Raw genomic sequence first — 14,423 nt, forward strand, 5'->3', positions numbered from 1 at the left:
ACCATTAAAGAATGCTAAGTTTTTATTTATTATTATTTAGTCATTGTGTTGTTATGCTTGTGATGTTACAGTGCAAGTTGGGATACAGATACATGATGATCCAGTCACTTAATGGAAGCACTTATGGCCTGTGGTTGTAGAGGAGGGGGAGCTGTGTGGGAGACACTGATTCTGTTAAGAGTGCATTTGGGCAGGGAAGAATCTTCACTATCCTGCACTAAAACTTAACCCTCAATCTGTTATTGGAGAAAAATTAACTAGACTGAGGCTGTAAGTGAAAGTGTTGATTGATATCTCCTTATTCTCCTCATTTAGGTACTATATCAGTGAACAGCAGACGCACCCCATTCACTGCTAGTGGGGAGAGTGAGATCCTAGATCTGGAAGGCGACATGTACCTGGGTGGGCTGCCTGAGAACCGGGCAGGACTCATCCTTCCTACAGAGCTCTGGACAGCAATGCTGAACTATGGCTACGTTGGCTGTATCCGAGACTTGTTCATCGATGGACGAAGCAAGAACATCCGGCAGCTGGCAGAGGCACAGAATGCAGCAGGAGTCAAGTCCTCCTGCTCCCGCCTCAGCACAAAGCAATGCGACAGCTACCCCTGCAAGAACAACGCTGTCTGCAAGGATGGCTGGAACCGCTTCATTTGTGACTGCACTGGCACTGGCTACTGGGGCAGAACGTGTGAGCGAGGTAAGCTGAGTTTTCTGACCTCACTTAAACAGAGCTGAAGGTGTGCAGGAGAACTAGAACAAAATCCAGTGTTTCTGTGAGACTTTCCCCACACTGTTGGTCTTTCCTAATGCTAAGTTCCAGTCCCCACACTAGTAAAACTTACTTCTCTGATGGTTTCCTTCCAGTCTCTTCCACTTTCATTTAATGAACTTACTATTTTCATCTGCTATGTCACTCCCTAAGCCTTCTGAAGTCCTTGTCTTCAGGTTCCAGAGTTTCTCTGGCTGAATATAGTTCCTCTTCTAAGGTAGAAAATGCTGCTGCATATGAGAAGTCTCAGGCAAATTACTGGAAACAGTACCAAGTATGGACTTGCTTGGGACAAATAATTTATCCCAGTTCTGTCTAGTCTTCCTCTTTTTTACGTGGTAGGATTTCTTTGGGTACTTATGAGTAAAGCCAGCTAATGAAATAGTGTTAACAGCAGCATGTGTCCAAGTTCACCTCTGATAAGGCAAATCTGTAGGAGATGGTGGGATATTCTCTGCATCTTATTCTTACTCTTTCTGACTGGTGATTTAAAGACATCTGATTGGAATATGAAGCACAAGTAATGCTGGCACAGGCAGACAAAACGTGTGTGTTCTGGGCTACATGGAAAGGAATTAGCTAATGTAAGATCTTTCAGCTATACATTTCTCAGATGCCAAATGGTTCTATTATTTTTTGCTGTCCTTTTGCTACCTTCAGAATGAGGTAGGTGAGTAATTAACAAAACAAAAAAAAAAGATGGGGCTAAGGTCACTTAGAAAAGAAAGTACTCCCTCAAGGGTGTTTTCTTGTATTGAAACCAATCTTCTGTTAATATCTGGCCATGAGCACTACAGTCTGGCTGGACTGCACTCACAGTACACCCAAGAAATAACTACAAACTATCAGCAGAGTCCTAGGGCTTTCTGCCTCTTCTTTCTATGACTTTATTTGGTACTACAGCTGAATGGTTGTAGCATGTGTCGTAGGATTGGAAATCTGGATATTTTTGAGCTTCTGCCATAAATATTTTAGAAGCTCCTTTCCCATTCAGTGTCCCCCATGCATTTTTTAATATTGTTTGTAGTACCATACCAGTTAGGAGGAAGAATGTGAAAGTTAAGAACTGTGCTTGAAATATTAGACAGACTTGAGATTTGCGATTCATTCATTCTCCAGAGGATTTTCTACTTTGTGGGAAGTTTTTGTCGATGACCAGAATTCTTCCTATAGACAGGATGGGTTTTTTATGTTTTACAGCACAATATCTATCATCATTCATAAAGCTTCTCACAGCCACCAATTGGTAGCATGCTGCCCTAGACAGCAATAGTAGTTAATTTCCAGTGGTCCTTAAAACAGATGAAGCATCAACACTGCCATTCATGCTGTGAGGATATGAGTGAAAATGTAAGATTTATGGAAATTGGCTATTCCAGTACCATCTTGGTTCTTGTCTCTTATAGACTACATTGGATTGGAAGATTCTGGAAAATATCAGAGGTTTTCTTGGCCACAGCCTTGGGAATTGTTTTGGACAATTGTTGTGTGATTAGATTTTGGAGAGACATGATAAAAAGAAGTGCTACAATAAATACATTGTTCCCCCCAAAAATTGCAGTTATGCTTGCCCTTGGTGTTTATTTAGTATTAGGAGTGACCAACTCTGTGATTCATGATTTTCTGGACTCTGTCTCATGTCCATCTTTGGGATCTAGCACTCAGAAGAGAATCCAAAGCTAACCAATGACATAAACGATTAATCTCATGTACCTTTAGATGTACATGAGATGCTTTTTACTCCTTTTATTATCAATGAAAATAGATCAGCAGGTTAAGGGCATGTAAGCATTTCAGTTTAGGGGAAATGAATCTTAAATCTGGTCTGAGATCCATAACTTGGTGATGCTCCAGCCAGCACCAATGAAAGTAAGATAGATACATGTATGAATGTATGTCTACTAGGGTGGGAACCTGAGGTCCTAATAAATATGTGTTACAATCAGAGCATATTTGAGGTTAAAAAACCAATGATGTTGTAGTTCAGGACCATGTAAAAGATGTATGCAGAGGTCCTAAGCCTGAGAAACTAATTTTGTCTATAACTACAAAACATAGGCCCCTTACTGGTTTAGGCCCGGTATCTGGCAAAATGTTTCTTTCACGCCTGAGGTTCTCTGGAACACAAGAAGCAGCTCACAGGGAATAAATGTTTTTGGACTGAATACATGAAAGAAGTTGTGCAGGTTGAACTGTGTTTGACTCCACAACATTTAGTGTGGTGTTACACAGCAGCCTCATACTGCTCTGATACAACTACTTGATATCAGACAACTGCTCTGGTGCCCAGTGGTCTAATCTCCATGAACAAAAGTATTTCAGGCTAGAAATGATATTTTTCATTCTCATGGTCAGACAGTGAAGGATTAGTGCAAGTCCTGACTTCAGCTGGCCTGAGGAAAAAAGCTGAGATGGAGACTGGGAAGGGAATTGAAGTGAGAGATGCTGCTATGCCACAGTGGCACTTCTGTATTGTGACTACTGAGCAGCCCCAGGACTCGGGGTTGGGGGGGGGGTGGCGCGGCCTGCTGGTGATAAGGGGAGGAGTGAAGAAGGAGCAGGCTAGCTCTTGTATAAGAGACAGCTACTGACCCACTTCTCCAGTCTGCCAAATGTTACCTGAGAAGGGCTGTCTCATTTTATTCAGTCATTGGGCTTCTGTCCTGTTAAAAGAGATGGGTGTAACTGTTGTAAGCAGTTTGCAGCCCAATATTTAGGGTAAAGAGTTAAGAGGTAGGGGAGCCTAGAATAAAGAATCTTCTATGCCTGTTGGCTACCAGGAAAATCACTCTTTATCACAAAGCAAAGCACATACTTAGCATTTAGTTAAAGTACTGAAAATACAAAAGATGTATGTACAACTCCAGGGAGAGAAGCAGATGATTCATTTATTGCTGATGGTAAAGTCTATCTCCCACTTTCTGGTTATAGCATTTCTGCATTTATAATGCTGTATTTCTTATATATTTTATACTGTGCCATATGAAGGACTGTTATACATCTAAAAGGGACTTGAAAAGGAAATTGATTGTGTCATATTTAGAGAAGAGGTTCGGGTTCCTTTTATTCACGGTGAAACAATACAAATACGTGGTATTCAGTATGTCACATATATCTAAAGCCTGTAGGATGTTATCCTGTCAGTGAATTAACACCTCTGTATATTCAGCAAGTTACACTAGATGCAACATAGACTTTAGTTTCAGTGATTTGCTCACACAGGACTTCTGTGCAGATGGAGAAGCTTGCTATGGCTGCAGTTTGATAAGGCACAGAACAGAGAACCGCTGCCAAGGCCTCAAACTCATTCTTACAATTCCAGTTTCTAATCGGTTGTTCAGTATTGGCAGTAATATAAGCAGGCAAAGGTGGTTTTGATCTTAAAGTATGATAGATTCTTAGAGTAATATAGTCCCTCCTTGGGATAATTGAAATTTTGTAGAAGGGAATGGGGTGAGATATGGCAAAAACCTGCTCATGTCTAAGGTGCTCCTCATCCAAGGGGGGTTAACGTCAAGGAATTGAAAGTGCTGGTAGATTGTTCTGTTTTTTTCAGTAATGATACTTTTCCTGTACTCACGTCTTCATGAACTAGCTAGGAAAGAATATTCTTGGGAGACAAATCCTGAAGACTTCTATTAGGTATACTTGAACTCAAGTTCTTGCTCTAGAGTGAATGGACATCACTGTTTGACCCTCAGAAAGGCTGACACAAAATACTTCACTTACTTAAGACTCCCTTCAGTCTTCATAAACTTCACTTGATCTGCTTGTGAGTTTGTCTTTCTCTCCAGTTCTCCAGCCAGTGGCAGGTGGCAGAGAAGGGAGAGGAGATGAAAGTGCAGTGGGATTCATGGACCAGAAGTGCTCAATGGCAGGCTCTGAGGCTAAGCAAAGGCAGCAGCAAGTGCTGGCAATTAATTAGATGTGGTTTTCATTTCACACGTTTCACCAGAGCCTATGCTGACCTGGTAACAAACCCGTTGGTTATTTATTTTCTTAAATCCTTGAGCTTCCCATTCTGTGTCATCTTTGCATAATGCGTCTCTGTTAGCAATCTAACTCAGTGTGGCAGTCTTGGGAATCATATGTAGGAAGAGCCTCTTTGAGTCACTGTTAAAATTTAGGAGTTTCTATAAATATGGCAGCTTGTCAATGATTTTCTGAAACCTTAGAGATTCTCCAGTAGCTGTTGGAAGGGAACGGTGGTGTGGCTGTCCAGCAAGCTTGGAAATAAGACTCTGCTCACTTTGCAAGTGGCATGAACTCAAATAATATTCTGACCTCTTTGTTTAGATGCTTCAGATAAGTATTCTAAGATTTAAAAAAAGTAGAGGCCTTGCAATGAGGATCTGTGCTAAATGACTGAGTTCCTTGTACAGTCAATGGAGGGAGGTTGTTGCTTCTCAGGAGAAATGCAAAGCAGTGATATGATCTGCTTGCCTTCTTTTGTTGATTTGCATGTCTCTTTTTATTGATTATGTGGAGATTTTGGTCTGATAATACAGTATGGCTGCATTCCAGAAGGTAACTGTCTATGCTGCAAAGGAATTGATAGTGCCAAACTGCCAAGGCTACTAGACTGACAAAAAAGAGGATGTCTTGTTTAGGGTGGGGTCATAAAGTGAAGAAAATTGAAAAGAAACTAACAGTTCCTCCTACAAGTGTAGCTCTAAGACCCTTGTAATGTGGTAACAATTTTCTTGCCTCCCCTGCTCCCTAAGCTTTCCTGCATTCCTGTGATATCTGATGAGGTTATGTACAGTGGAGAGTAAGATTTAATCATGCCAGAAAGACTCATAAGCTGAAAGGCATTTTTGGGTCTCTCTGAAATGAATGAGAGTCACAGTGAGGTTGGATTTGTGATTGAAGTTATGGTCTTGGGTTGTGGTGTGTCAGGCATTAGGAAAAAAAACAAACAACAAAAATGTGGAGCTTGTATTCTCGGTGGTATTTAGCCATTCTTACATCCTTGGCTTTTAGAAAGAATAGGAATATCAGAGAACAGTAGCTGCAGTACAGCCTTTACATTCTAGAGTGCTTTGTTCCAACAGATGTCTCTTTTTGCTAGTTAGTTTGCAATAAAGGATATAAAACTTCTGAAAGCCCGAATGCTTTCTGGGCATCAGACACAGGGCAGGCTTTGGGAGGACTGATGGATAGGATCCTCCAATGCAATAGGTAGCACATTTTCTCCTGTGGCATGTGAACTACCTTCGCTTACTGAACCCAGTAAAAATTAGGCTGAGTTGCAAGTCTTGATAGCAAGAAGGGCCGGAGGGCTGTTACAGACATGCTGGGGAGTGGGAAGGGTCAGTTGGTACAGCTACTGTGAAGGATCTTTAGTGTTTTTTAGGTACTTAATGTCTTCTGGTTTCTAATTTGTTAGTATTTGATGTCAATTGTGGCATCAGGTCACTGCAACCCCCAGTTAATTGCACTTAAAGTGTTAGAGGTGGGATCTGGCTTACAAAGGATTATGTGCTCTTTTGTCATGCCAACAAACTGTCTCTTCACAACCCATGGAGTTTTCTGAAAAGGACCCCAAAACCCTGACAGTAAACAAGCAGGAGGAGGGGAATGTGTGTTGTATTACCATTAGCTGTTTTCTGTAGCTTCAGTGAAAATGCCAGGGGCTTGGAAAGTTGCATGAGGTCTGTTCTGCTTTCCTTCTACTGTAACACTGTGAGGGGGACTGCAGAGGGCAAAACCTCCGATAAGAATACAAAGCAAAAAACAACTAAAAGTCTGATTGTTTTAGGCCAATGAAAATCAAATATTATTGACCGTTCACTTTTTAATGCTTTCTCCTGCTTAATTGCCTTGACTGGATTTTTTTTTCTTTTTATTAAGAGGTATATACTTATAAGATTATGAAATGCAGGTTTTTCTTTGAGACTGCTGGCCATTTAAGGCTGAAGTAAAAGGCACTGAGGTTTAGATTTCAAACCTCTGAAGTTAATTGCTGAGAACTGGACATAGCCTGAGTCCTTTCCAGGTAAGAAAAAACAAGTCTTGTTCCTGCCCCTTCCTTTTGCTAAGCTGCACCCCATGTTCCTTGCAGCAGGACAGAGATATTGCACACCAGTTCTCTTTCCAAGGGCTGGAACGAGTGTCACTTCCTGTTTGGGTTTGCTCACAGATGCTCGCAGAATTAACACCCTGAGCAAACCAGGATTTTTCTGTATTTTGTAGCATACTATTTGTGAACAGCAATGTACCTGCTGTTGGCAATGAGGATGTTGAGCATAGGGCTGCACATTTTATTATCTGCCAAGTACCTTTATGGCAATGTTTGCTAAGAATGGTTTAATGACAACACACATCTGCCTATTATGTAGGAAATTAACAGAGATGTTGTAAACTTACTAGTAATAAGAAATGCTACAAAATCATTTAGTACGTAGTTTAAGTGCTGCATACTTTTCTGTCTCAAGCACAGGTAGCAACATAGATTTCCTTTTTATTTTATTGAAGATGTTTGGTGCTGATTACATATTTGAAGGTTTGTTTAAAAAAACCCTCAAATGTGTTGATACTTTTTGGACTGTCCAGACCTTCTCAGTCTGCAGTGTAATGCTAGATAACTGCTGAGAACAGGTTTTCTTACAGAACTGATGGTTCCCAGAGGTGGTGGACATACTGGGAGAAAGGCCTTTGTTGCAGTCTTTTAATGCTTTTAATCCCTGCTGGATGCTGAATATTCAAAGACTTTAGGAAAGTCAAAACATCAGAATAATTTTTATGATTTCATGAGATAAAGTGAAAGATGTTAGAAATCAGAAGGTCTCTGCTAGAGCTCACCTGTTCGTTGACTTACTACTACCAGATAGGTCCCTATTTCCAAAAATGTCTCCAAGCTGCCGAAAGAAACATTCCGTCTGAATTTGGAAAAAGAGTTCATGCACTCCCTTCACACCCATTTTAATACGTTCCTCACAAATGTTATAGAGAAGTCTGCATTGGACATCATCTGAGGCGTGTTAGCTTTTGCTAAGGGCGTTTGTGTGAGAAGTTCGTTTTCTCACTTGCCATCAAGCCATTTGTAACATCTGTGGCTGTTCCTTCTACGGCTGCCCCAGGCATCCACTACTGTGGCATGTCCTGTACACAATTCTTCTGCCCAAGAAATGCTGTCTTGGGCTTTCTGTGCTTAACTCCCTCTTATTTCTCCCTAACGACTGTCAGAGTAGAAGGCTACTGTTTGGTTCCATAAGTGCTAGATTATTCTACTGTATGAGGCTTTTATGTATCCTTCATCTCTCTGTCCTTTCCTTGCCTTCCATGGGGTAACTTCTGTTCTAAATCCAAACAATTCCCAAGATTCTCATTAGATGTTGTGCTAGCTCCAGTAAGGACAGTGCAGCCAAGATGGGACTTGCAAGGGAAGCAATATGAAGTAACACTTTTGGAGTCTCTCAGTTCTGTGAATTTATATTGTGATCCTGTCCACTCATCATAACTTTGTATCCATAGATGTATTTATTCAGACAAAAGCCACTCTAAGTACGTGTTGTTTCCAGGACAAGTGGTGGTATTTGTTGCCTTGTAATGCCTTTGTGATATCCTCAGTACAGAAGAGAGTGCAGTTAATTCTGCAGTCGGGGTGATTATGTCTGTTTGGGAAAAGATAATTTTGTGGTCTTTAGGCTGCCGAACTTTAACTTCGAAGAGTCTTATTGATATGATAATGTCCATCAGCATCTGCTGAGCAACTGGAAAATCTGAAACTGTATAAACATCAACTGAATCGCTCTCCTGTATTTTATAGTGACAGTGGTATGATATTTTTTTCTGTGTTGTTCTTTCCTGCTTCTTCATCCTGTCTCCATCATCATGTGCTCTTCATATTTAAGGCCACTCCTGCCTTCCATGCTGTTTGTGAATTTGTTTGTAATCCAGGTGCTCTTTATCTCATCTCAATATGGTAATTGATGCCACAGAATAAGATAATTTCTACTGTTTTTCTCTAAACTTCTGTGTTTCTGTTTACTGCTGAGTGTGTATCTCACAAGGTATTCCCAGTTGAAGAAATACAATTATCCAAAAATATTAGATTTTGTGCTACTGTCAGCTCCTATAAAGCTAACAAAGAAGATGTTGATGGATAGATCAGTAAGAACATTTGGTTAATGCTTTTTAGCAACTTTTGTTAGTATAGGCGTTTTCTACAGGACTAATATTGTAGTAGTGTATATATTTATCTGCTTGGTTAGAAATGTCAGCTCAGACCAATGGCTTCACTGTAATGCAAGCCACAAAACAGATCCCATCTATAAGGCAAGGCAGCACAATGCTGCTCAAATAACTCTCAGATTAAAGGAGAGCTTGTCGTAACAGGTCAGATTTGCCGGAATCACACTGCATCAGGAGAAGGTAGGGTTTACTAAAACTTGAGTCATCTGAAGAGATAAGTCACCATGCAGCAAGGAAATAGTTTTTCACCCTCTCATCCTAGCTGTTCCAGGTAACTCCCAGCAAGACATATAACGGCATGTCACTTATGTGATCCATAATGGGCTTGCTTACTGTGAGCATGCACCATGTCTGTTGCGATTTGTCAGGTGGCTAGAAATGAAGTGATCACACTGGGTGCAAGTGTCCCATCATGCTATATAGTATCTTTGAGTCTCTTATTGCTCAGTGACTGATCTTGCTCCCTGTGGATTCATACCCCTCTTCCTTTCCATATGCTCAAATCAGACTTTGTGTTTCTGCGGAGACTACTAATTGTCCCTGCAATTAATGGGAATATCTTGATGGAAGTGGCCAGGATAAAATAGATTCATCTATCATGAAAAATTATTTCCAGTATTTAAAATTCCTATATAGACCTTAGAGATGTTATCTGTGAAATTAGCTTTCTCTATCTCTCTGCTTTGCCCATTTGAAGCTGTCAAGCTGAAAGGCAGGCACTGGCACAGTGCATTTTCTGTCTCATTTCTTCTTCTCTATTCATCTCAGGGGGACAGGAAAGACTTGGCATTCATGATGCTCCTTTAATTGACTCTCTCTATGTGGAGATAGGCAGTCATCCCTTGGACACTTTGATCGATTGGGTGAGGCTATTATGTGATATGGAAAGGAAATGCAAAAGCACAACCATCACCACAAGTGTGGAAAGGCCCTGTTTGGTGGTGTATATTGGCTCACTCAGATCTCCTTGATTTGTCTGCTTTGCCTCATATGTCATTAATCCACAGAATGGCTCATAGGGTGGTCCTGCTGAATCCCCCTGACTAGATACCAGACTCCAAGGTATGGCTCTCCAGAGGGAAACCACTCTTACTCACTCTGCTAAAGGGTCTGAGAATGCATAAGGGAAAGATAATATTCGTCATCTTTATCTGCTTCCTTACCAACATCCTCATTGTTTTCAGGGTAGTTGAGAATGAGGAGGTTAAATTAGGTAGATAAGGTGCAGAAGAGGGAAAGTGTATCCTCGTAAATCAAATCTTAATACAAGTTTCAGGATGATTTCCTGCTTTTTGATGATTATCAGTGGTGAGTAGACAGATGGTTAAAACCTAAAAATCAGGAGATACCCATGCCATTAATGCAAAAGTCATCCCACTGAAGAGACACAGAAGCAGGGAGGATGTACAAGAAAAATAACCTCATAGTAAGGGCTGTTGGTCTCATGATGCTTCCATTTTATATGGCTTGCAGCTGTTGACTTCTGAAGTTTTTCCTGTTAAGACAAGATCCTCTTGTGGTCAGCCTGGGCCCTTTGGGTAGGGAATATCCTACCATCTTAATCTTGTCTTATTGTGAGCAACTTAGTGTTTTTCCATTTCAGAACGAGGAAAAATTGTAATCCTTCATGTTTTGATACCACTAAAGGGAGCAGAAGGATGAGGATGGTTGGAGGGGATTACTGTTGGAAGTTGTATCAAAGCACCAGAGTTTAGGATTCAAACGTAGTCACATTGAATCAGATTGTTAAGTGTGACTACCCCAGTATCCACAGACACCATTTCAAACTGCTGAGAAAAGAAAAATATGGTATTTTAAATAGTGAATTTCTATCCACTGTCTTTCATTAAGTGAGTAAAAATGGAAAAATGACAATTCAGCCCTCAGCTGAAAAGCATGTTAGATTGACAGCTCTGGAAATCCTAGGCTTGTGCTCAGAATGAGAAATATATACAGAGTAGCTGTCCTTCATATACCTTATTCATCTCTTGGAGAAGTATTTGCATTAGAGATTAAAAGGTGTGTCAGTCTTCCCGACCTGCTTGGTCTTTGGTAGAGCTGCAAAGTAGAGTGGTGAAAGGGGGAACTGTTTTTATGCAGCTCTGATTTCCTCTCTGTTGCTTGTGTGACTGCTGAATACAGGACATGAGGCAGCTTAGTGCAGCCAGGACAGTGAGCAGACCAAGGGGTTTTGAGATGAGTACAACAAAATGGAGTTTAAGCTGCTCATATCATCTGCCTTGTCAGGACAAGATTGCCCCCTAAGCCATGTGCTTGCTAAATATAATAGTGAGAAAGAAGCAAGAATACAGAAGAAAAAACCTCAAACATTTAATAGGTTTTTTGTGTTTGTTTTTGTTTCTTTTAATATACGTGTCATGAATATTTGTGACTGAAGAGAAAAATAACATCAAAGGAGAGGCTCTTGACATGTTAATAAATTTCAAAAGATCCAGAGTTCTTACACTACTATCAGTGTACAGGATCTGGTTCCTAGGTGTGGAAGCCTGACATTTCTTTTCATAGTCAAGAAAACATTCAAGTTTTCACTGCTTTGTTACCATCTTCCCAATGAAGTTCTCTTCTGTTACAGTCGGTTTTTTTGATGTAAACTCCTAAAGTCACTGCTACCCCATTTCTGCTGGTCAGCCCTCGTGTCCAATTTGTGCAAACAGACTTTATCCTACATTTGCATTTGATTGTTCTTTCCTCTTGGAGGACTGACCACTGCTGAATTTTAGCCTTTCCTGCCCTGTCAGGTGTTATTGGGGGATGATTTAGCACTACAGTCGAGGTGCTTGATTCAAAGCTGTGTTTTCAAGAATTCCAGACTTTCTTCTTGTTGAACACAGGGTTGGTCAGCTGAGAGTGTGGATGAAGTAAGGCAGAGGTAATAGCTGGCAGTTCACTTTGTACCAGTCCCAGTCGGATGCTGTGAGCACCACTGTGGAGTGAAGGAGCTGCCATGAGCCCTCTTGGTGAAGGGGGTGGAGATGGTCCAGAGTTCTGTGGGGTGGAGATTCACTCCTGTCCCAGTCTGTCACCCTGCTTTTTCCTGAAGCTGCATCGCAGTTCTGTATCTTGTTCAAATACTTGCATGCCATTCCGCTAAGCCTGCCAGATTTCTTCTGCTACCTCACTTTCCAGTCCAATCAAATTTCACTTTCCTGTCTGGTGCAGAAGCACAAGGAACGTCCTGAAAGATTTCTTGGGATGTGGGAAAGGAGAACAAGGGAAGGAATGAATAAAGCTGTGCCAAACAAAAGGCTGATATTTTTTTCTTGTTTGATTTCATAACCTGCAACCTTTTCAGGTAAAGCAATTAGGCAACACAAAAAGGATTAGAGTGAAGAGAAACAGAAATGATTTATCATGATATTTTTAAATTACTCACTTTGGTTTTGCTTTATATTTTACTGTTTTATTTAAAGTCAAAGGCACTTAGGCTGCTCAAAAAAAATCAAAATATAAAGGAACACCACAAATAGCCATGTTGAAGAGTAATGAATCCAGCAGACAGAAGGACTTGTGTCCAAATAAAAAAGGCAGAAAAGTGTAGGCTGGAATTGGTATTGACTGTGTGATGTGCACAGTGCTAATGGACCTGCAGAAGAAACAAGAACATTGCAGCCATAAAGTGAAAACCTGGTCTGCTGTGAATACAGATGAGAGTGGGAAAGACAATGCTTTTATGTGACTGCTTTTGCACATGTGGCCTCTTGAGCTAAGCTGCTTATAAAGTCAGAGTGACAGGATGTAGATTAGCAATCAGCATCCTCATTTAGCCATTTCTCTGCAGGTTGGTTTATACTGCTGTGATTTCTTTTGTCTTTTTCTGCTGGCTGGTGACTATTTGCTGAGCCCATCATTCGCTTTTACACTGTTATGGGTGGGTTTGTGTGTTTTGCTTGTGAGTCTTCCCTTCCCCTTCCCCTTCCCCTTCCCCTTCCCCTTCCCCTTCCCCTTCCCCCTCCCCTTCCCCTTCCCCCTCCCCTTTCCCTTCCCCCTCCCCTCCCCTCCCCTCCCCTCCTTTCCTTTCCTTCCCAGAGAGAAAAGTCATGAAAGTTAAAATGCTGGTCACTGCCCCTGTGTGTGTGTGTATGTGAGTGCTGCCTACAGTTCATACCCTTGTTTGTGTCACCAGCAAAGTCTCAGTCAGTAAGTCCTCCAGGAGAAGCAGCTTTGAAACAGCTGCCACGTCCCTTCTGCTGAGAGTAGTTTCTTCTCAGACACACCATTGCTCAGATTAGGAAGGGGTACTGGCCTGTATCCTCTAGATCAATGTGCTCCATCAAAGCACTGATCAGCAAGATCCAATTAAAACAGAGTAGCACCTATAACTTTCTTCTCCCATGTGGATGCCTTGAAAGGGAGCATTCTGTGGGGCACAGAAGAGATGGTCCATGCCAAGAGCTGTAACTCAACATCTGTTTTGGTGCCTGCAGGTGGCTGTGTGTTTTCTCCTGCTTCAACATTGCTCCTGAGTTATACACTTGAGCAACTCCTTGGTGAAGGCTGCCTAGGTAGGGCTTCAGGGCGGGAAGGAGGACCACCTTGGTACAACTGGGAGGGGAGATATAGCCATCCTGGTATTATACTTGTTTGCAGTTGGAACTGAAATATGCTTGGTGCTGAGGTGAGACAGATGTGTTCAGGCAATGAACTGTAACCTGTCTGACACTGTTGTTTTGACCATCTTTGCACACTGGCAATGGATTTTGTTCAATTCTTTGCCATAGTGGGGCCTGCCAAATCTCACAGTATTGCCCCTCTCTCTGTAGAAGCCAGAGATGGTGGATTGGGTGAATTTTTGTACCTTTGCATGCAGACAGCAATGGGGGAGCCTTCAGACTTACAAGGAACAGGCAAGGTTATAGCTGAGTGAAAGGCAATAAGTTGCTGATTTCTCTACGTGTCTTCAGGCTATCAGAATAAGCTAAATAAACCCATGTTAAACTGTTTGTAGGGATGCAAAGTGATAATTCTATGTAAACAAGTGCCATTTTTGCATATATGCAAAGTATTTTCAAAAAGAGATAGATATAATTATCATTTTACATTTTGGGTAATACAGCAATTAAGTTACCTGCAATAAGATTCAAGATTACAAAAGTAATTAGCCACAGACATGGGCTGAAGGTGTTGCATTTATTTTGCTGAGATGTAAATGTCTGAATCTGTGATATCAGATAAATTAGTCATTAGACTTTTGGGTCACTAAGGTACTTTTTTCACCTTGAAAAAGCTATCTGATGTCTCTAAAATAAATTTGCAGATCTCTACAGACATGGTGACATAGTCCTGGGATATTTGATTAGCAGTTCCTAGAGATAAATACTTATATACTGTGATAGCACAGAGATAATTCATATCAGAGCCTGAGTTCCTTCATCATCTTCTTCTCTCCTGTTTTCCCACTCAGAAGAGCACTGATGAATCACTTTGGCCTTTCAGCC

At 41.2% G+C, this 14,423-nt stretch overlaps 1 protein-coding gene across 40 annotated transcripts in view; it reads left to right on the forward strand.

Annotated features, from left to right (window-relative positions):
* The window catches only part of NRXN3 (neurexin 3), a 1,036,700-nt gene that overhangs the window by 328,986 nt on the left and 693,291 nt on the right, over window positions 1-14,423 (forward strand). For all 40 annotated transcript variants that reach the window (XR_011739408.1, XR_011739409.1, XM_071809509.1 and 37 more), the window contains one exon: window positions 316-699. Coding sequence is in view for 38 of the 40 variants with exons in the window: in XM_071809509.1 (XP_071665610.1) it covers window positions 316-699 (384 nt within the window). In the remaining 2 variants the exon portion in view is untranslated. The remainder of the gene's footprint in view (window positions 1-315; window positions 700-14,423) is intronic.

This window comes from Patagioenas fasciata, chromosome 5 (genome assembly GCF_037038585.1).
Source record: "Patagioenas fasciata isolate bPatFas1 chromosome 5, bPatFas1.hap1, whole genome shotgun sequence".
Classification (NCBI taxonomy): domain Eukaryota; kingdom Metazoa; phylum Chordata; class Aves; order Columbiformes; family Columbidae; genus Patagioenas; species Patagioenas fasciata.